General features: G+C 54.8%; 2 protein-coding genes across 3 annotated transcripts in view; both read left to right on the plus strand.

The window, feature by feature from the left end:
- The window catches only part of GALNS (galactosamine (N-acetyl)-6-sulfatase), a 39,786-nt gene extending 34,274 nt beyond the window's left edge, over window positions 1-5,512 (plus strand). Inside the window, 2 exon segments of the mRNA XM_041483391.1 lie at window positions 1,666-1,783; window positions 4,989-5,512. Coding sequence (XP_041339325.1) covers window positions 1,666-1,783; window positions 4,989-5,075 — 205 coding nt within the window. The 3' untranslated portion in view covers window positions 5,076-5,512.
- Window positions 5,513-10,611: 5,099 nt separating this feature from the next.
- APRT (adenine phosphoribosyltransferase) lies at window positions 10,612-17,881 on the plus strand. 2 transcript variants are annotated; one of them, XM_041483405.1, is made up of 6 exons: window positions 10,612-11,354; window positions 12,286-12,549; window positions 14,490-14,593; window positions 15,574-15,707; window positions 16,487-16,565; window positions 16,827-17,881. In XM_041483405.1, the coding sequence occupies exons 2-6, from the start codon at window positions 12,407-12,409 to the stop codon at window positions 16,967-16,969; spliced, it is 603 nt and encodes a 200-aa protein (XP_041339339.1). In that variant the 5' UTR covers window positions 10,612-11,354; window positions 12,286-12,406; the 3' UTR covers window positions 16,970-17,881. The 2 variants fall into 2 exon arrangements, with proteins under 2 accessions (XP_041339339.1, XP_041339348.1); XM_041483414.1 differs by lacking the exons at window positions 10,612-11,354; window positions 12,286-12,549 and adding an exon at window positions 13,867-14,030.
- The last annotated feature ends 1,049 nt before the right edge of the window (window positions 17,882-18,930 follow it).

The raw sequence follows: 18,930 nt of genomic DNA on the forward strand, positions 1-18,930 counted from the left end.
ATGGAGCCAAGGTAGGAAAACCAACCCCCATGGAATGGGGATTTCTATGGGGTCAAGAAAAGAAAACCAACCTCCATGGAGCAGGGATGGATGGGATATTGGGAAGGAATTGTTCCCTGTGAGGGTGGGCAGACCCTGGCACAGGTGCCCAGAGCAGCTCTGGCTGCCCCTGGATCCCTGGCAGTGCCCAAGGCCAGGCTGGACAGGGCTGGGAGCAGCCTGGGATGGTGGAAGGTGTCCCTGCCATGGCAGGGGATGGGATGAGATGGGCTTTAAATCTCCTCCCACCCAAACCATTCCAGGATTGTCGGATTCTATGAAATTCGGGAGCTTCTCCGGATCCTCTGGATTTCAGGGTGGTCCTTCAGCTCTCTCCACCAGGACCAGGCAGCTGGGTGTGAGAGCAGCAGCTCCAGCTCCTCATCCCACGTTCCCTTCCTGCTCTCTATCAGCACAGCTCAGCCCAGCCCCACAATCAGCCTCTCCCTGGCTGCCTGCCCAGCCGGGATATTTATAGGGTTTACTGGAAGCGCTTGGCACATCGCTGGCCTTCCAAATGTGATTGTTTTGCAAAGAAGGAAATTAGCTGGAGTGTGGGGCTGCTGGCCAGCTTGGCCTGGGAGCAGAGGGAGCCCGAGGTCAGCACCCAGCTGCATTGTTTCTTTTATCTTCAGAAGGAATTTGCCGCTCTCTGTGGGGTTTTTGGTGTTTTTTTAAGTGACACTTAAGGTGATGGACAGAGAGATCATTGTTAGGAATCCTGCTTTTTAGAAATACTTGAGATATTAGTGAAGTGCACCCTGAGCCACTCCAGCAAATACCTGCTGGAGGAATCGGGTGGGTCAGGGTCTGGTCATTTAGAACCAGTTTGGGGCATGGCAGATGGCTCCCAGCTTGGAATAATCAAACTGTAGTGGAGGAATGTGGATGGGGCAGAACCTCAGCGTTTTGTGGAATGGGGGAGGTATTGGACGAGGCCCTTCTATTCTTCTCCTCTCTGTTTGCATAATTTTAGTTCATTTCCTTGGTGGTTGTGGAGTTTAACTGGCCCGGGGTTGTGTTTGAAACCCTTCCTGAGAACACTCTTGTAAAACAAAATATTGACATTCCCTTCGCTTTCCTACAACAAACGCCTCCGCCGGGGCAGGTGTTCCAGGAGAGCTCTTGGAAGAGTGGGGGCTGAGTGTGGAGAGCTGCTGACCTCAGGTGGGACACGCTGGAAGGGTTGCCTTGGGAAATTTCTGTCCTAAGCTGTCTGGGAAAGTGTTTGTCCTGTGTCTGGGAAGTGTCCCTGGATAATCGTTGAAGGGACAGCTCGAGGACAACCCAGAAATGTGCTTTTATTTGCTAAGACAATTCCCTTGGGAAGCCACGTTTATTCCTAGCAGATCTGCACAAGGAGGAAACATTTGGGGCCCCTGGAGCAGCAGTGTGGGAAGCTGAGCTGCTCTGAAGCCAGGTGATTTCTGGGGAGAACCAGCCACTGCCATCCTCGTTGCCCTAAGCAGAGCACCTGCCCCCTGCCAGCCTGGATTTCATTCCCTACAGAGCCGTGGGCAACTGGCAGGATGTTTCCACATCTTCTCCTCCTCCTTGTGGCCCAGCCTGGTGATGTGGACAGCAAAGGAAGGCCCAGCAGTAACCCCTGTGCTTTTCCCCCTGCAGTTTTGCCAGTGAGGAGTACCAGCGGGCTGTGGAGCACATCTCGGGGCTGGTGCAGCAGCACAAGGCCACCCTGGTGCCAGGCCAGCCCCAGCTGAACGTGTGTGACCAGGCTGTCATGGTGAGTGCCTGAAGCACAAATGCTCTGGGGAATCCTTGGGCTGAAATACATTTTGTAAAGGTTTCATCAACTCCCAGTGTTGGGAAGGGATGGAGGAGAGATGCACAGTTACCTGTTGGTGACTTCCTTGCTTAGACACAGAGCAGATCCTTCTTCTCCTTTCTAATCCCCTTCTGCAATTCTCAAAATCCTGGAATCATGGAATCCTGCAGTGCCTGGGTGGGAAGGGATCTTAGAGCTCATCCATGCCATCCCTGCCATGGCAGGGACACCTCCCACTGTCCCAGGTGGCTCCCAGCCCTGTCCAGCCTGGCCTTGGGCACTGCCAGGGATCCAGGGGCAGCCACAGCTGCTCTGGGCACCCTGTGCCAGGGCCTGCCCACCTCACAGGGTGGAATTTTCCCCCAATATCCCATCTATCCCTGCCCTCTTTGTTTTGAGTCTTCTATGGGACAGTTCATTTTCAGTGATGTATCTTTGATCTTGCTCTGTCTCCTCCAATTCCCCCCATGCCTGAATTTTCCAAAGTCTTGATTGAAATTGAACTTTTTTCAGTTCTGTTTTCTCTTTCAAGTCTCCTGTTGGAAAGTTACAGTTTGACTTCCCTGTCAAACACTGCTTGGTTTGTTGAGAACCTGGGAGAGAAACTGGATAATCTGGGGGAGGTTGTCACTTGACAGGAGGTTGTGTATCCGAGGGAATGTGTCTGTGGGCTGACAGACAAAATAGTAACAGGCAAAATCTTCTTGATAATAAATAAATAATCTCCTGAATCAGTCAGAACCTGCTGCCTCTGGTCTGTCACCAGCAAAGAACAAAATGTGGAGCTGTGTCCCCTCAGTAACAAGGCAAAGATCTCCCTTAGCTTTGTCCCATCTCTTTATTTTTGGATGTTAAATAGGAAAAAGATTTGAGGGCCCATTGTTTCTGTGTTGTTTTCTTTCCTTATTCAACTTTTCCCTTAATAAACACTGTTCTCTGCTCCTCTGGGACCTTTTGGATTCAGGCACTGTCCCCAGGGCCTGGCTGCTGCCAGAGCCCTGCACTGCAAAGGCATTTCTTCCACAACTGTTCCCACATGGAAGGTCATCAGGGAGCTGGGGAATCCTAATCCTAGGAGAAATGCTTCAATCCCAGCAGGAAACACAATGAGTTTCCCAGTCTGTGTGCACTCCTCACAGGATAACCCCATGGTCACTGCACCAAAATACCAGGAGGCAGATTGCTGCCTTTGGAGAGCAGAAATGAAGATAAGCAAACCTGCAGGGAGTGATTGTATTGCTGGGCTGGACTGGGGGCTAAATCTGCTTTTGGGGGATGCTGGGAGATAAAGATAATTTACTGACACTATCTCCTGTCACCTGTTTAATGGTAAGGGTGTCTGTTTGATGTATCTGGGAGAGAGGAGGTGAATTGTCTTTACTTACATGTAAACAGTGTGGAAGTGTTCAAGTGTTCAAGGCAGTGTCCAAGGCCAGGACACAGGGAATGGCTTCCCCCTGCCAGAGGGCAGGGCTGGATGGGATATTGGGAAGGAATTCCTGGCTGTGAGGGTGAGCAGGCCCTGGCACAGGTGCCCAGAGCAGCTGTGGCTGCCCCTGGATCCCTGGCAGTGCCCAGGGCCAGGCTGGACAGGGCTGGGAGCACCTGGGACAGTGGGAGGTGTCCCTGCCATGGCAGGGGTGGCACTGGATGAGCTTTGAGGTCACTCCCCACCCAGGCACTGCAGGATTCCAGGCCAGCAGGTGGATCCCTGTGCAGCTCCTGTGCAGAGCAGTGGTGGAAGCAGGAGCAGGGAGGTGTGTGCAGCCCATCTGTGCTGGATCCCAGCAGCAGCGTGCAGGGAGCTCCCCCAGAGCCAGCTCTGCTGGGATTTCCTGCTGTGCAAGTGTGGGAGAAGCTGTTGCTGCAGCTCGGGGCTGGCCTGGCTCTGTCCCCAGGGCTCCCAGCACAGCCCAGCGGCGGGAGTGCAGCACAGATCGTTTCTTGTTCTGCTTTTTCAAAAGAACAAACATTTCAGTTCATGTGTTCCTTTGGCTCTCAGTTCCTTCTGCAGGGTGCTCTGAATTTTCCAGCCGTGGCTGCACATTTTAAAGCAGAGGAACAGATTTAGAAAACGACATTAATTGTTCAGAAAGGCTCGGTGCAGAGGTGTCTCAGCACAGCTCCCTCTGTGTCTGCTCCTCTGCAGGAATAGCTGGTGTCTCACTGCCATCTGTTGTCAGCTCCATGGAACAAAAACCTGCTCCAGTGGTTTTTTTCCTAGGGTCGAGCATTTCTTTTCTGTAGGAATATAATTCCAAAAAACCAGAAATACTTGCAGGGTGAAAATCAGCAAAACAAAAGGCAAGAGGTCAGTGTTGAACTGGCCTTTAATAGGGGACAGCAGGAATGTCCCGTGGATGGACAGACCTGAGAGAGGGAGGCACAAAAGATTCCTGAAGGCAGACTGGGAAGTGTTATCTGCCTTTTCCATGACCACAATCCCACATTTTAAATGGCAAAACCTCATGAATTAAAAATGTTCATTTATCCAAATTCCTTCCTCCATTAATGCCTCTGGAAGCTGAGGTTGGCAGTAGATCTCCTTTTTCTGTTCTACACATTCAGGTAGCTCAAGAAACATGGAAACAAGGAAAACAAATAGTTCTGGTGTGCAGGCACTGGAAGAGGTGTCTCAGGAATGCTTCCTGCTCCCTCTGCCCATGGATTCATCCATCAAAACGCTCATTAAAATTACCAGCATTCTTATCTCTCTCACACCCTTGGCCTTCTGCTGCCTTTTGCTTCCTCAGGACAGTGCCTGGGTATTGCAGTGCTGAGAATGGGAACTCCCCTGGGCTCCAGGAAAACTGGGATGACACCAAAACCTCCTGCTCTGCTTGCTCTGTGCTACCACAGCAGACACAGGAGGGTCAGCAGCATCCCAGCAAGCTGGGCTGGGAGAGGCCAGGCAGGGCTGGCGTGCCCCAGGAGAGGGAATCATCTGCTGCACAGCATTTTAGCCTTTCCCAGCTTTTATTTGAGCACTGTTTGCAGTGGGGAAGTTTATGAGCCCGGAGGCTTGGGCTGCAAGAGGAGTTCCATTTTTCAAGCAGCACATAAAAGTGTCTTTGTGAGGATTATAAAGAGCTGGTTGGGGTAAGAGCTTAGCAGATACTTGGTGTGAATCATCTTTCTGTCTATTTCTGTTTGTTTTTAACAGAATTGGGCTCCTCCAGGCTGTGAGAAGCTTGGGAAGTGCCTGAAAGCACCAGAGTCTGATCCTAAGAAATGCTCTTGGCCTCACTGATGGCTGCAGCCCTCCAGAGCTACCCAGAGGCAGCTGGACATCCAGTTTCCAATGCCTGCTCCTGCTGGCACTCCTGTTTACACAGGAAGGGTGTGATGTGTGCATGATATCATCACTTGCTCTTCCAAAAGGGCCAGTGTTTATATTCCTCGTGCTCAGGGTTTAGCCTCTACTCCTCTCTTCCCCCAGTTCTTTCCCTAAATGGTAACTCCAGTGAGGATTGGGTCAGCTGTAAAAGCTCTCTGGACAGCCACAACCCTGCCATCAGCCCCATGGATCACTCCTGCTCCTTGCACCCAGCCTTGCTCACTGGGCTGCCCCAACAGGAGCCACGGGGACAGGTCAGGAAACTCAGAGCTGCCAGAGAGCCCTGCCCAAACTGCCCATGTTTTGTTTGCCTGTAGCTTGTTGTTTTAACATTTGCTTTCCATTGTGAACTCTGGACATCAACTTGTTTTTCCTTTCTCCCCAAATTTGTGAGTTCTGGGTGCAAACCAGGGATCCCTCCTGCTCCCAGCCGAGGGGTTTGGATCCAGGCAGAATGCCCTCAGTTCCTTCTGTGTGTAGCTGCAAACATTCCCTAGGTCATGGTTTAAGGAAAGGTGGGGTTGTGTTCAGGTGAGTGTTGCATTGGGGTTCCAGCCCCTGCCAGCCTGAAGGGGCTCCAGGAGAGCTGGAGAGGGCTTGGAGGGACAGGACACAGGGAATGGCTCCCACTGCCAGAGGGCAGGGCTGGATGGGATATTGGGAAGGAATTCTTCTGTGTAAGAGTGGTGAGGCCCTGGCACAGGTGCCCAGAGCAGCTGTGGCTGCCCCTGGATCCCTGGCAGTGCCCAAGGCCGGGCTGGACAGGGCTTGGAGCAGCCTGGGACAGTGGAAGTGGGGTTGCACTGGGTGAGCTTTCAGGTCTTTTCCAACCCAGACCATTCCAGAATTCTATTGCCAGTTGTTGGTGCAGGACATTTGTGGGGAGCTGGGGGACAGGTGTTCATTTTGGGGCTTCCCTTCATTTCCAAAAATCTGGGTCTAAAGCTGGTCCAAGCCACGCTTCCCATCTCGAGCTCTGGGCTCAGAAATGCCCCTTGGCACCAGCCCTTGACTCTTGACCCTGTTTCCAGCACATGCTCTCCCAGGAATTGTCCTTGTGCAAACCTTCCCCAGCCTGGCTGCAGCTCTCCTCTAGCCAGAGTTCCTGGGGAACAGAAGCCTTTGCTCAATCCTGCAGGGCAGATCCCTGCTCTGCCTTGGAGCCCGTTCCACACCCTTGCCTGTCTCCAATAAACCTGTCTGGAGCAAAACCAGCCTCCTCTGGCCTCCAGGGCAGCAGCTGGAGGCAGCCTGGGCATGTTTGGGTTCAGACTGAAAGAGGGGAAGTTTGGGTTGGATATAAGGAAGGAATTGCTCCCTGTGAGGGTGGGGAGGCTCTGGCACAGGGTGCCCAGAGAAACTTGGAGCAGCCTGGGCTAGTGGAAGGTGTGGGCATGGAGCAGAGTGAGCTTTTGGATCCCTTCCCACCCAAACCATTCCATGATTCTCCATTTGTCCCACCAACAGCTCTCCTTCCATCCCTCCAGTGTTTTCCACAGCACAGGTGCCCTGTCTGTGTGGTGTTGTGCTGCCTTAGGAAAATCCAGGTGCTCTGTACCTGGAAACAGCTCAAATTCCTCCCCAGCTAAGCTTGGAGCTGCTTGAGAGCTCTGCTCTTGTGCCAGCTGTGGTGCTCCCACCAGCTCCAGGCTCCCAGCTGCTGGTTCCTACCCTCCTGTAATCCCAAATATTCCCATTCCCCCTTCCCATGCTTTATGTACCTGTGATCTCCTCCACAGTAATTCCTTCTGTGTGTCTCATGAAGCTGGATAATCCCATTAAACTGGAATGAGAACAGCCCTTGGGTCAGCTCTTGCTGTTGCACCTCTCAGAAATCCCAGCCAGCATTTCAGGGATCCCTGCACGTCTGCAAGTGGCATTTGTTTATAGCCCACATTTCTTAGGATGTTCCTAATTGTCCTTCGAGTGTATCATGGCATTTCCAGCTCATCCATAACATTCCTCCTTGTTTAGACACAGCTCAAGGCTTGGGAGATGTGGCCAGCAGCTCCCTCGGAGGGGAGCTCAGGGCTGGGAGCAGTTGTGGGTCTGTCAGCACGGGAGACCAGCTAAAACCAGGAGCTCCCCGTTTGCTGGGGCTGTTCCACCTCTGCTTTAGGGCTTCTGCATGTCCAGGGAAGGGAACGGAGCTGGGAAGGGGCTGGAGAATCCTGAGGGAGCTGGGAAGGGGCTCAGCCTGGAGAAAAGGAGCTCAGGGGGGCCCTCCTGGCTCTGCACAGCTCCTGCCAGGAGGGAACAGGGAACAGGGACAGGAGGAGAGTTGTGCCAGGGGAGGGTCAGGTTGAATATCAGGGAATTTTATGCATGGAAAAGGTGAAGAGCATTGGCACAGGGCAGTGCTGATATCCCCAGCCCTGAAATGCTGAAAACCACGTGGCTGTGCCATTGGGGTGGCCGTGGTGCTGGGCTGAGGGCTGGACTCCATGATCTCCGAGGTCTTTCCCAGCCTCGGTGGCTTGGATTGCACAGTTCTGTCACTGGGACTGTCAGAGCCCTGCACTCACTGTAAATCTCCACCAGAGGAGGGAGTCCATGGCTGCAGCTCCCTGGCAATCCTTGGCAGGCAACAGCACCTGCTGGGGTTTTGTGCTGCTTAGGAAGAGCTCCCCAGGATCCTGGCCACGCTCCTCAGTCCCAGAGTTTGCTCTGACACCTCCTCCCTGTGCCCTGCCTGCTGCTTTTTCCTTTGCTCTTTCACAGCTGCACTTTGGAAGAGCCTGCTTTGCCCCTGGAACTTGCTGTGAGCAGCCACGGGGTTTGTCCCCCTCCCAGCACAGCAATCCCTCATTCCTCATTCCTGGAGTGATCTCAGGACACAGATCCTGGAGGGAAATGTTGCACTTGAAAGCAAGTAAGTGAAGCCATGACGTGTCTGTTTAGAGTAAAAGGACACGAAGCAGATAATAAATTATCAGGGTTTAATGTGACAAAGCTTCTGCTTTAAATTTAAATAGGAATAGTTGTTTTATGGCTGGATAATAGGAGGAATTTTAAATGAATGCCTTTCCTAAAATTGTACAGATTTAAAAGTTGTGAGGTGAAGAACTCATGAGGAAAAATAAACTAATTTATCAGCAATGCAGTCTGTGATTTCACCTGTGAGCCAAGGGCACTCTCCCAGATTCACCTCCTGGATCATAGGACTGACTGGGGTTAAAAAATAACTTGGTTTGTTTTCCTGGAATTATTTTTACCCTAGATCAATCTCCCAGCCCACGCAGTGCAGTTCAGAGGCTGGGGGGACCCAGGGCCAGCACAGGGTGGGGATGGTGCCTGCAGCCCCCACTGCCCACTCGGGGCACAAAGTGGCCACATCTGCCCTTAAAAACCACCCTGAGCTGCTGGCCTGAAACTTCCCCCTTTGGAACTGGGGCAGGAGTGGGGCTGGAGGGATTTCCTGCCCACTCAGGGACCTGCAGCAGCCAAACTGCTCTGGTGGTGGCTTCTGCTCTCGAGCGATGAGACAGAAATGCCAAAGGAGTGCTGGAGTTTGGGGCTGTGATGTTCCTTTCTTTATGTTTATTACGCTGAACGCTAAAAGCTCAATCTCTTCCTGCCCTAAGAGTCCAAAGAATTTCTTTCTTGCCTTTAATTTCCAATTAGCTGAGCCTCTCAAGCCTCCCAGCTCTGCCCCTGAGGCTCTGTTATCATCCCACCCTCCGTGCAGAGAAGCTTCCGAAATGGATGGAACTAATAATTGTGGAGGAGCTGGGGCTGCACTTCCAGGCTCGGGCTGCAGCACTGGAGCCTTGATTTCAAATCCTGCAGCGACAAATGGATTATTTCAGTGGCAAATTAGTCCCTGGGGACCAGCAATTTGGGGAGCTGAATGCTGGAACTGGGAAGCAGCAGATCAATTCCCAACACTTAGAGCCAAGGTTAATGCCCTGCAAACTGTCCTGAGTGCAGCAGTGAGGAGAACACGGCCCTGCCTGGCCAAGGGGGCCTCAGGAATGTGTCCAAGGGAAAATGGAGAGCTCTGGAACTAGGGAAGTGAGAGCCATGGATTTGCTGGTAAAAGCTGGGGGCTGTTCTGGGGCAGTGACAGTGGGATTTGACTAAAAGAAGTGGAACTGATGTCTCCAAGAAGGAGGCTGTGGGACTTGGGACAGTGGTGGCAGTGTCACCTGTCACCTCCCATACCTGTCACCTCCAGCCCTTCCCAGACATCATGGACAGCATCCCAAAATTCCTGTTTCACATAAGGGATCTCCTCAAGGTTGGACACTCTTATTTTCCCCAGTGACAACAGCTTTGAAATAACCCCAGGAAAGAATTCCAGCGGCTGAGGAAGGACCCACGGAAGGTGAGAACTGAAGGGAGGAGGGTTTGGGGTGCTGGGAGGTGATTTTTGGCTGCAGAGTCCCCAGCAGCCTCTGGAGCACAGCCAGCAGAGAAATCCCTCCCTGGGGATCCTGCCCTTGTCCTCAGAACTGGGAAACTTTACAAACTAAACACACTTTTATTCTCTTAAGAGTTCCTTTGCTTGTTCAGCTTCCAAATAACTGTTCTGCAGTTAGAATGGCCTGTTTTCCATCTCTCCTAGCAGTTAGAATACTTGGAAATCGACTTTTCCTTTTGTTTTCTGGTAGCACTGGATGTTTTTCTGTGTTATCAGGAGGCGACACTGTGGTGCCCCTTGAATTAAACTGTCAGGTTTTAAGAACAGCTGTAAGGGAAGAACTGAAATCCCATTTTAGGTTCTTTTCTCCTTTGGAAAATGGCTATTTTAAACACCAAGACTCCATTTGCCTGTCTCCTTTATATCCCCTTCCACCGTTTAAAGTTTTGTTGTTGCTTGAAGCCTAGTTGGGATTATATAAATCCTAAATAAAGGTGGATCCGTAGCCAGAAGCTTGTGGTCTTTTAGGAGGGAGAAAAAACCTCTGCCTTCCAGCTTCTGCAGAGAGGCAATCTGGCAGCTCTGCAGGCCTTTGTCCCTCTTGGAGTCACTTAACATCCTCTGGGTGACAGGAGGTTGGTAGCACAATTCCCAGCTGAAAGGGAGAGCAGATAAAAGCCAGCAGCGAGGAATGTGAGCCAAATCCATTAGTTCTGGATCAGACACAAAACCCAGGCTGGCCAGGGGAGAGAGAGGAGTTTTGTGTCTTCTCCAAGGGCCTGATCCAACCTGCTGCAGCAGGCAGGAGGTGCTGCCTTGGGCTCCCAGGGAGGCAGAGCTGGATCACCACATTTTTTTTCCTCTTTTAGGGGGACAAAAACAGGTCTGAGGCTTCCATCCCGAGCCCAGGGATCTGGCTGGGGAGCTGCATTCTTCTGGTGTTGAAATAAGATATTTCAAATTTGTGGTGGTGGTTTTTTTGGGTGTTTTTTTTTTTTTTTTTTTTTTTAAGGGTTTAAAGTGCATGAGTTGCTTCAGCTGAGATTGAAACATTCCAGTGGATTTGCAGGGAAATTTTTCTGCTCGTTTTCCCTCGTGGAAGGGGGATGTTGAAATTTGGGGCATTTTGTTCCACTTCACACTGAAGTGTTAAAATCCTGAACAGAACAGAAACTTCCAGGCTCAGCACAGCTCTTTAATTGCCTGGTTAAGCTGGTTAAAGTTAGTTCCCAAGCTTTTGTATTCCCAGTTTCCCTGCTCCCTGGCTAATAACACCTCTCCTATCAGGATCTCAAAGCACTTTTAAATCACTGATGGCCTCGGTGTCCAGAAAAGAGCAAAGCCAGAGTTCCCTGGGGGAATGCAGATTCCAGGTGGTGATTCCTCTGCCAGGCACGGATGTGGAGTCACCTCCCGGGTGATATTCCAGAGCCCTTTGACATCACATTTGGAAAGGGGTCCTAGGAAAGTTCTTTGCAGATGGAAATTGCAGTAGGAGTCAGCGGTGTTGTTTGAAAGGTGGAACAATCACAGGGAAAACTGATTTCCTTGGGGTGTTCCAGTCCAGTCTGTGCCGGTAGGTGCAGTTGGAATCCTTGGAGATGGGGGATAAATGAGGAGTTCAGACAGGAATCTCAGGAATGTTGTCTTTTAACCATGCTTTCTGGCAGCTGGGCCACTGCAAGTCCAGTTTGGTGTAATCTTTGTGCCCTTCCCGGCAGAACTGACGGGGACAGAGTGATCCCACATCCGAGGAGGAGGAGGAGGAGGAGAGATCCCTGGCTGTGGGGTGGAGCAGCGGGGGCACTCAGCAGCCCATCCTGCGGAAGGTTTGCCAGGGCTTGGTTGGGATGAAGGGCCTGGGAACCTCACTCAACCTCCAGGAAAATGTGGTGGAGTCTCCTGCAGTGAGGGTGGGATCGTGGGGGGTCACAAGCAGGACAGGGGTGACACAGACCCCTCGTTCTGGCCCCTCCGTTAGCGAGAGGCAGAAGCAGAGCTGCCTGGCAGGCTGAAAAGATCCCTTTTCCCAGGAAATAAGCTCCTGCTTATTTATTTCCACGAGTAGGCAGATAAATTCCATCAGCAATTCCATCTGCCAGGAAGAAGAGGAGTTGCTGGAACAGCTCCACTGTCCAGTGCTGTGCTTGTAAGGTCACCAGAGGAACCGTCCAGCTCATCGCAGGGAGTGCTGCGAGCCCTGGCTCCCCTGGCAGAGCCTGGCCTTCCCCCCTCTTTGCTGCCCTGCCACAGCTGCCCCAGAGGATTCTCCTGGTGCCAAAGCGATAATCTGAGTTCAGGGGAAATCTTAGTTTGTGGGGGAATGGTTGTGAAGGGAGCACGGGCTGTCTCTGGCAGCAGAGGGAGTTAACAGGAGTTGGGGTTGTGCAGCCTGGGGAAGAGCAGGCTCCAGGGGGACCTGAGGGCTCTTTCCAGTGCCTGGAGGGGTTCTGAGAGAGCTGGAGAGGGACTGGGGGCAAGGGCCAGGGTAAGGGGGAATGGCTTCCCCAGAGAGCAGGGTTAGATGGGATATTAGGGAGAAATTCCTCCCTGTGAGGGTGGGCAGGCCCTGGATCCCTGGCAGTGTCCAAGGCCAGGTTGGATGGGGCTTGGAGCAGCCTGGGCTAGTGGAAGGTGTCCCTGCCATGGCAGGGGCTCTCCAGAGGGTGTGGGTGAAGTTTTCCCAGTCACAGCTCTGGGCAGCAAACACTGAGCTCAGCCAGGGGTGTTACAGGCTCCAATTGCTTCTGCTTTCCACAGCGAGCCGTGCCCGGACAGGTCTGGAGCAGATCCAAGGTGTATTTGCTAATGGAAGAGGAGATCTGAACTCATTTGGTGGATTTTGCATGGCCAAACAACATTCACCACCAGGAGATGGGAGATGGGAGCTGTGGGAGCTCCTGGCCCTGCCCAGGGCTCAGTGACACCAGGAGCTGTTGGTCCAGGACCTGGGGCTGTGTTATTGTCCCTCATCCCAACCAACAGGTTTAACAAACACAGAACGACTCCAGGAGTTCACACGAGGTGATGAGGAACGGAAAAGCAGGAAACAGTGAGGTCCTGAGGAGTTTGCTGTCTGTGGAAGGCTGGGCAGGGTGAGGGGGTGCAAATGGAGCCCCCAGGCAGGGAGCTCCTTTCTGAGGCTGGGGCCAGACAGGGAAATCCAGCTCCACATGGAGCAGGTACCTGGGAGCTCTTCAGAGGGGAGCCTGGGGCTCCATCCACTGCTGTGCCAGGGCTCCATGACCCTGGGATTGCAGCTCCATCTGCCAAGGAGCCAGGGCTCCATGCCCCTGGGAATTGCAGCTGCATGCACCAGGGTTATCAGAGCTCCATGCCCCTGGGAATTGCAGCTCCATGCACCAGGGTTATCAGAGCTCCATGCCCCTGGGAATTGCAGCTCCATGCACCAGGGTTATCAGAGCTCCATGCCCCTGGGAATTGCAGCTCCATGTGCCAAGGCTCCATGCACGGGGGACTTTGGGCTCTGTGCATGAAGCTCCACACACCGGGAGTCCTGGGATATCAGACCTTCCTGGGGGGCTGGGGACTCTGCAATAGCTCCATCTCTGGAGTACCAGACTTCCATGCACCGGGAATTTGGGGCTCTGTACACGGGAATACCAGAGCTCTGTGTGCCCGGGGGCCGATGCTCCATGCTCCAGCATACCAGAGCTCCAAATACCGAGGGGACTGGGGCTCAGTGCCCTGGGGTACCACAGCCCCAAATACCAGGGGGACTGATGCTCAATGCTCCGGGGTTACGGAGCTCCACACCCCGGGGTACCACAGCCCCAAATACCAGGGGGACTGATGCTCAATGCTCCGGGGTTACGGAGCTCCACACCCCGGGGTACCACAGCCCCAAATACCAGGGGGATTGATGCTCAATGCTCCGGGGTTACAGAGCTCCACATTCTAGGGTACCGGAGCTCCAAATACCAGGGGGACTGGGGCTCAATGTCCCGATATACTGGAATTCTAAATATCGGGGGGACTGGGGCTCAGTGTCCCGGTATACTGGAATTCCAAATACCGGGGGGACTGGGGCTCCAATGCTGCAGGATACTGGAATTCCAAACACCGGGGGGACTGGGGCTCAATGCCCCGGAATACCGGAACTCCAAATATCAGGGGGACTGGGGCTCCAGTGTCCCGGGATACCAAAACTTCAAATACCGGGGGACTGGGGCTCAGTGCCCCGGGATACCGGAACTCCAAATACCGGGGGGCCTGGGGTTCAGTGCCCCGGGATACCGGAGCTCCAAACCCGGGCGGACGGATGCCCCGTGCCCCGCGGTACCACACCCCCCGTGGCCAGGTGCCCGCCCGCTGCGGTGCCGCCCCGGTTGGGCGGAGCCGCCCCGGTCCCGCCCGTCCCGGCCCGGCCGAGCGGAGCTGCGGCGGCTGCGCGGCGGGGCCGCCATGAGCGACGAGCGGCTGCGGGCGGTGCGCGACCGCGTCCGGCCCTTCCCGGACTTCCCGGAGCCCGGCGTGCTGTTCCGGTGCGGCCGGGATGGGCATGGCATGGGACGGGAGCGGGATGGAGGTGGGGGTGAGGATGGGAACGGGGACGGGGATGGATCGGGGAGGGAACCAGGGCCGAGCTTGGAGCCGGGACAGGGGATGGGAATGGGGCCGGGGATGGCGCAGGGCTGGAACTGGGGATGGGACGGGGCTGGAGCCGGGCCCGGGACTCGCTGACAGCTCCTGTCCCCGCTGCCCATCCCTGGCCCTGGCAGCACCGGGCAGGAGCCTTCCCCGGGCTCGGGAACCTTCCCTGGGCTTGGGAACCTTCCCCGGGCTCGGGAACCTTCCCCGGGCTCAGGAGCCTTCCAAGGCTCAGGAACCTTCCCCGGGCTCAGGAACCTTCCTTGGGCTCGGGAGCCCTCCCCGGGCTCAGGAGCTCAGCGTTTCCAGAGCAGCCCCGCAGGTCCCTCACCCCCTGCCCTCCCTCACTGCAGCGATATCAGCCCCTTGCTGAAGGATCCTGTGGCCTTCAGGACTTTGATTGATCTTCTGGAGGATCATGTGAAGGCATCTTTCCCGAAAATCGACTTCATTGTGGGTGAGTGTTGGCTGAACAGCCCCGAGGCCAGGGCAGAGCAGTGTGTCCCAGGTGGGAAGTGTGGGGTGGCCCTTGGGGAATGTTGTAGCCCTTGGACAGAAAAATCACCTGAACATTGGCCTGGGTGACATGGTAACCCCAGGACAGATTCTACCCTTTGCCTCCTGCTGTGATTTCCTGAAATGCTGGTGTGGGATGTGGCAGGTGCCCTCTGACACTTCCGTGCCAGTTGCATAATTCATTGTTAAAAAGGAGGGGGCACCCAAAGCCTGCTGTGCCCGCAGTGTCCCCACGCTGTCCCCAGGGCAGGCTGGCCCTGTCCCAGCTGGTTTTCCTCAGGGAGCCTTCCCAGGCCAGCACAAATGGCCTTGCTGGCCAGAGCACCTCAGCTCACCTGGCAAAGTGCTGAGGAGGGCAGAGCTTGGGCTGGGGCACAGAGCAAACCTGGCCCAGGTGAGATAAGTGAAGTCTGCCCAGAGGTGCAGAGTTCCTGCTTGTGTGGCTGGACTGATACCAGGGCCCTGCTGGCTTTATCTCTAAGGAAAAGGGTCAGAGGGGAGGGGAGTGGGCTCTTGGGGCCAGCAGCAGCACATGTGGGTGAGAGCAGGAGTGTGGGCTCTGTTTTCAACCCTCAGAACTGACTTGAAGGGCAAATTGCTTTTAGAATGGCAGGATAAAACAGGAGGGTTGTGCCAAGACCTTCCCCCGGTGGAATGGCTCTGATCTGAGCGATGGGACAAGAGGAAAAGGTCTCAAGTTGCACCTGGGGGGGTTTAGGTTGGATATGAGGGAAAATTAATTCACTGAGAGGGTGATCAGGTGTTGGGACAGGGCAGTAGTGGAGCCACCATTCCAAAAATTATGTGGATGTGGCACTTGGGGACATGGCTCAGTGCTGGGAAATGGTTGGACTTGATGGTCTTGAGGCCTTTTCCGAGGTGAATGATTCCCTGACTGCCTGGCTGCTGCTGTGCCCCCAGGGCTGGACTCCCGGGGGTTCCTCATCGGGACCCCGCTGGCGCAGAGGCTGGGCATCGGCTTCGTGCCCGTGCGGAAAAAGGGAAAACTGCCCGGAGCCACCGAGTCCATCTCCTACAGCCTGGAATACGGCAAGGCAAGGCCTGGGGGGGCCAGGGGGGCTATACCCATGGGGAGGGGGTCCCGGGCTGGTGGATAATCCGGCACAAGCCCTGGAGCGGCGCGGAGCCGGCCCCGAGCCGCGGTCGCTCCGTTTGTGCCCACGGGTGACATTCGGTGCTGTGCCGTGATTCTTCTCAGGGGGTTGGTGCTCAGACCTGGTGCTAAATGGCTTTCTTTGGCTTGAATTCAGGGGCATGACCACGGAGAGTGTCCCCACTCTGGCAGTAAGTGCTGTAAGTCAGAGCTGTCCCGCATGGCTTCCCCCATCCCGCCCCGTATCCCGCGGCTGCTCCGGGGCTGGGGCTCGGGCTGTGCTACTCCCACTAGCAACTAACAGCAGCAGAACCCCCAAAGCCAGGCCTAAGCCATGAGGATTGTTTGGGCCAGCCGAGCTCGTGTGGCACATCCAAACAGGTGCCAGTTTGGATCTGGCTCCAGGCAGAGCTCCCCAGTGCATGACAGGAGATTTTCCTCACTGGAGAGCTGCTCTGGGATGAGATTCCACCATAACTCACACGGTGAAAGTTCAGGATCTTGGTGTGCCAGAGGGTTGGCCCAGCAATCCCCTCCCTGCTCTGTGTTTCTGTGGCGCTTCCCTGTAGATGGAATTTGTGGGGTTTTTGGGATTTTAGGTGCTGAGTGTTTAGGCTGATGTCGCTGAGGACTTGTCTGTGTTCCAGCATGAACCAGCAGCTCGTGAGGGGCTTCTCTCCAAGGCCAGGCTAAAACAAAGCTGCTCTTTGCTCCCTGCAGGCTGAGCTGGAAATCCAGAGTGATGCTCTGGAACCAGGACAGAAAGTGGTGGTTGTGGATGACCTGCTGGCAACTGGAGGTGAGGGAAGCACGTGTGATCCTGTACACCTGTGTGCATGGAATCATGGAGTGGCTGGGTTGGATAAATCCCATCCAGTCCCACCCCTGCCATGGCAGGGACACCTCCCACTAGCTCAGGTTGCTCCAAGCCCATCCAGCCTGGCCTTGGGCACTGCCAGGGGTATCCACACCTCTCTGGTACCCTCAGCCTGGCAGCAGCAGGGGTGGCTGTGGGCTGGAGCTGCCCCTGGAGTGAGGATGTTTCTGTTCCCCTCCACAGGTACCATGTGTGCTGCCTGCGAGCTGCTGAAGAGGCTGAAGGCTGAAATCCTGGAGTGCCTGGTGATCATAGAGTTAAAAGCCCTGAAAGGGTCGGAAAAGCTGAATTCCATCCCTTTCTACTCCCTGCTGCAGTATGACTGAGGAGCAGCAGGGAGGAGGGAGCACTGGGAACAAATCTGGGGCTTTATGTAGTGACTGGATGTCACAGGGGGGTGGGGAAGGGGGTTAAACACAGTTTTGAGCATGGCCACATGCTCTTCAATCCTAAATTTCCCAAGCACTGTGTTGAGTGTAATGATCCCTTTTGGAGTTCATCCTTTTAGGAAGAAGGAACAGGCTGATTGACTGGGGGGATGGAGACCAAGATGCAGCTTCTCTGAATCTGTGGTTTTAGGAGACCAAAGTGACAATATTGCTGCTGAGGCAGGAGAGCTCTGACAGGCCACCAGCATTCCCTGGGCTGGGCTGTCAGCCTCCAAGGAACCTGCTAAAAAATTCCCAAAGAAACACAGGAGATGGGCAAAAAGCAATTCTTTCTGTAAGGGACAAATCCTGCTGTATTTGACCTCAGGATGGGCTGGCTGCTCTGTGCTGTCGCTCTCACCAGAACAAATTGCTCTTACACCAGGACTGTGCTTGTTCAGGAGAATGAAGTGCCTGCTGTGTCCTTAAATCAGGATGGTGGTGCTGTGGGATGAGCCCAGCCAGGGTTTTCCTTCCCTGGAGACCACAGGCACCTTTTGTTCAGCAGGAATTCCCCATCTCCTGCACCACATCCCACTCCTGTTGGGCTGCTCTGGGCCACCAGGCTGCTGCCAGCTCAGAGCCTGCCCTTGGTGGGAGTTTGGTGCCAGGTGAGGCCACAGGAGAGGTGTTGCAGTGGTCTCAGGTGGGTCATGGGGCTTTGGAGATGCTTCCTCCAGCACGGTTCAGTTTGGTCACGGCTAAATCCCTGCGTGCCAAAACTTCCACAAGCCTGAAACCATCAGGGACTGTGTCCCTGGCCCAGCAGGGACTGGACTCACGGCTAAAATAAATATTGATGTATTTTTATATTTCCTGAGCTGTCTCAGAGCCGTTCTTGCAGTGGCTGAGGCCGTGAATGAGCCTTGGCAGGGTCTCCCTGCAGCCCCAGGTGGTCAGTGGGGCAGGGCTGTGGTGTGAGCTCTCCCGTGCCCCAAACACTTGGAATTGTTTTCCAGGGAGCATTCAGGTACCTTTGCTTTACTTTGCACCGACCTGTGGCTGGAGAAGCTTGGTCAGCTCAGCTCCCCTTCCCCATCCAGCACCTGGGGCCCCCTCCCACTTGGAAGGACCATCCCAGCTATTTCCATCCCCATTTCCTGAAAAGCCCCTTCAGTGCTGCTCAGTTTACACTGAGGAACACAATTCCCTGGGGACCAGGCAGCACCTCACAGGCCTGGCAGCAGGAGAGGGTCTCTGCTGCGGGGGAGGAGGAAAATCAATTCCACCCCAGAGAGCCGTGGAAAGCAGCTGCGTGCCGGGGAAGCAGCGTCAGCCCTGCCAGTGCCAGCAGGTGACATCAGGGAACGTGGGGACGGTGCCTTGGCCCTGGTTGGGCTGCCAGCAGCCCCTGATGTCATTTGCTTGGAGAGCCGAGGCTGGGCAGGAGCAGCTTCCAGGTGGGAGAAGGGTTTTATCCCGAGGAGCAGAACAGGAGCTCGCTGGGAGCTCTCCTGGGATGTGAGTGTGGCTGCCAGGCTCGTTCCAGTTCCTTTCCAATCCAGCTCCTTCCCACCACGGTGAGGTGCCTGAGCGTGGCTGAGAGCCCAGCCTGCCCCAGGAGCCCCCAGCCTCACACCCAGCCCCTGGGTCGGGTTTAATCCCTTCTCCTCCTCCCTGGAAACCGGGCACGCTCCTGCCAGCAGCGCCGGCCAGCCGGGCTGCGCAGGCAAGCAGGGCCTGGAGGAGGAGGAGGAGGAGGAGGAAGGTCTTTGCTCCCTCAGGAAGTGCTGTGGGATCTCAGACGCTGCCAGACTCCAGCCCAGCACTTACAGGTGGGGAATCTGCCCAGGAGCAGCATGGGCTGAAAGGATGAGGTCCCTGCCTTTCCCTACAGGTCCCTGGTGTCCCCAGCTCCA

The sequence above is a fragment of the Pyrgilauda ruficollis genome, unplaced genomic scaffold, assembly GCF_017590135.1.
Source record: "Pyrgilauda ruficollis isolate IOZ18807 unplaced genomic scaffold, ASM1759013v1 scaffold117, whole genome shotgun sequence".
In the NCBI taxonomy this organism is placed as follows: domain Eukaryota; kingdom Metazoa; phylum Chordata; class Aves; order Passeriformes; family Passeridae; genus Pyrgilauda; species Pyrgilauda ruficollis.

Excerpts from the sequence above, each read along its gene's own strand:
- APRT (XM_041483405.1), top strand. The coding sequence starts at position 12,407 with ATGGGAGCTGTGGGAGCTCCTGGCCCTGCCCAGGGCTCAGTGACACCA. Across the intron at positions 14,594-15,573 it reads GAAAATCGACTTCATTGTGG|GGCTGGACTCCCGGGGGTTC; the intron begins GTGAGTGTTGGC and ends CTGTGCCCCCAG. Across the intron at positions 16,566-16,826 it reads TGACCTGCTGGCAACTGGAG|GTACCATGTGTGCTGCCTGC; the intron begins GTGAGGGAAGCA and ends TCCCCTCCACAG.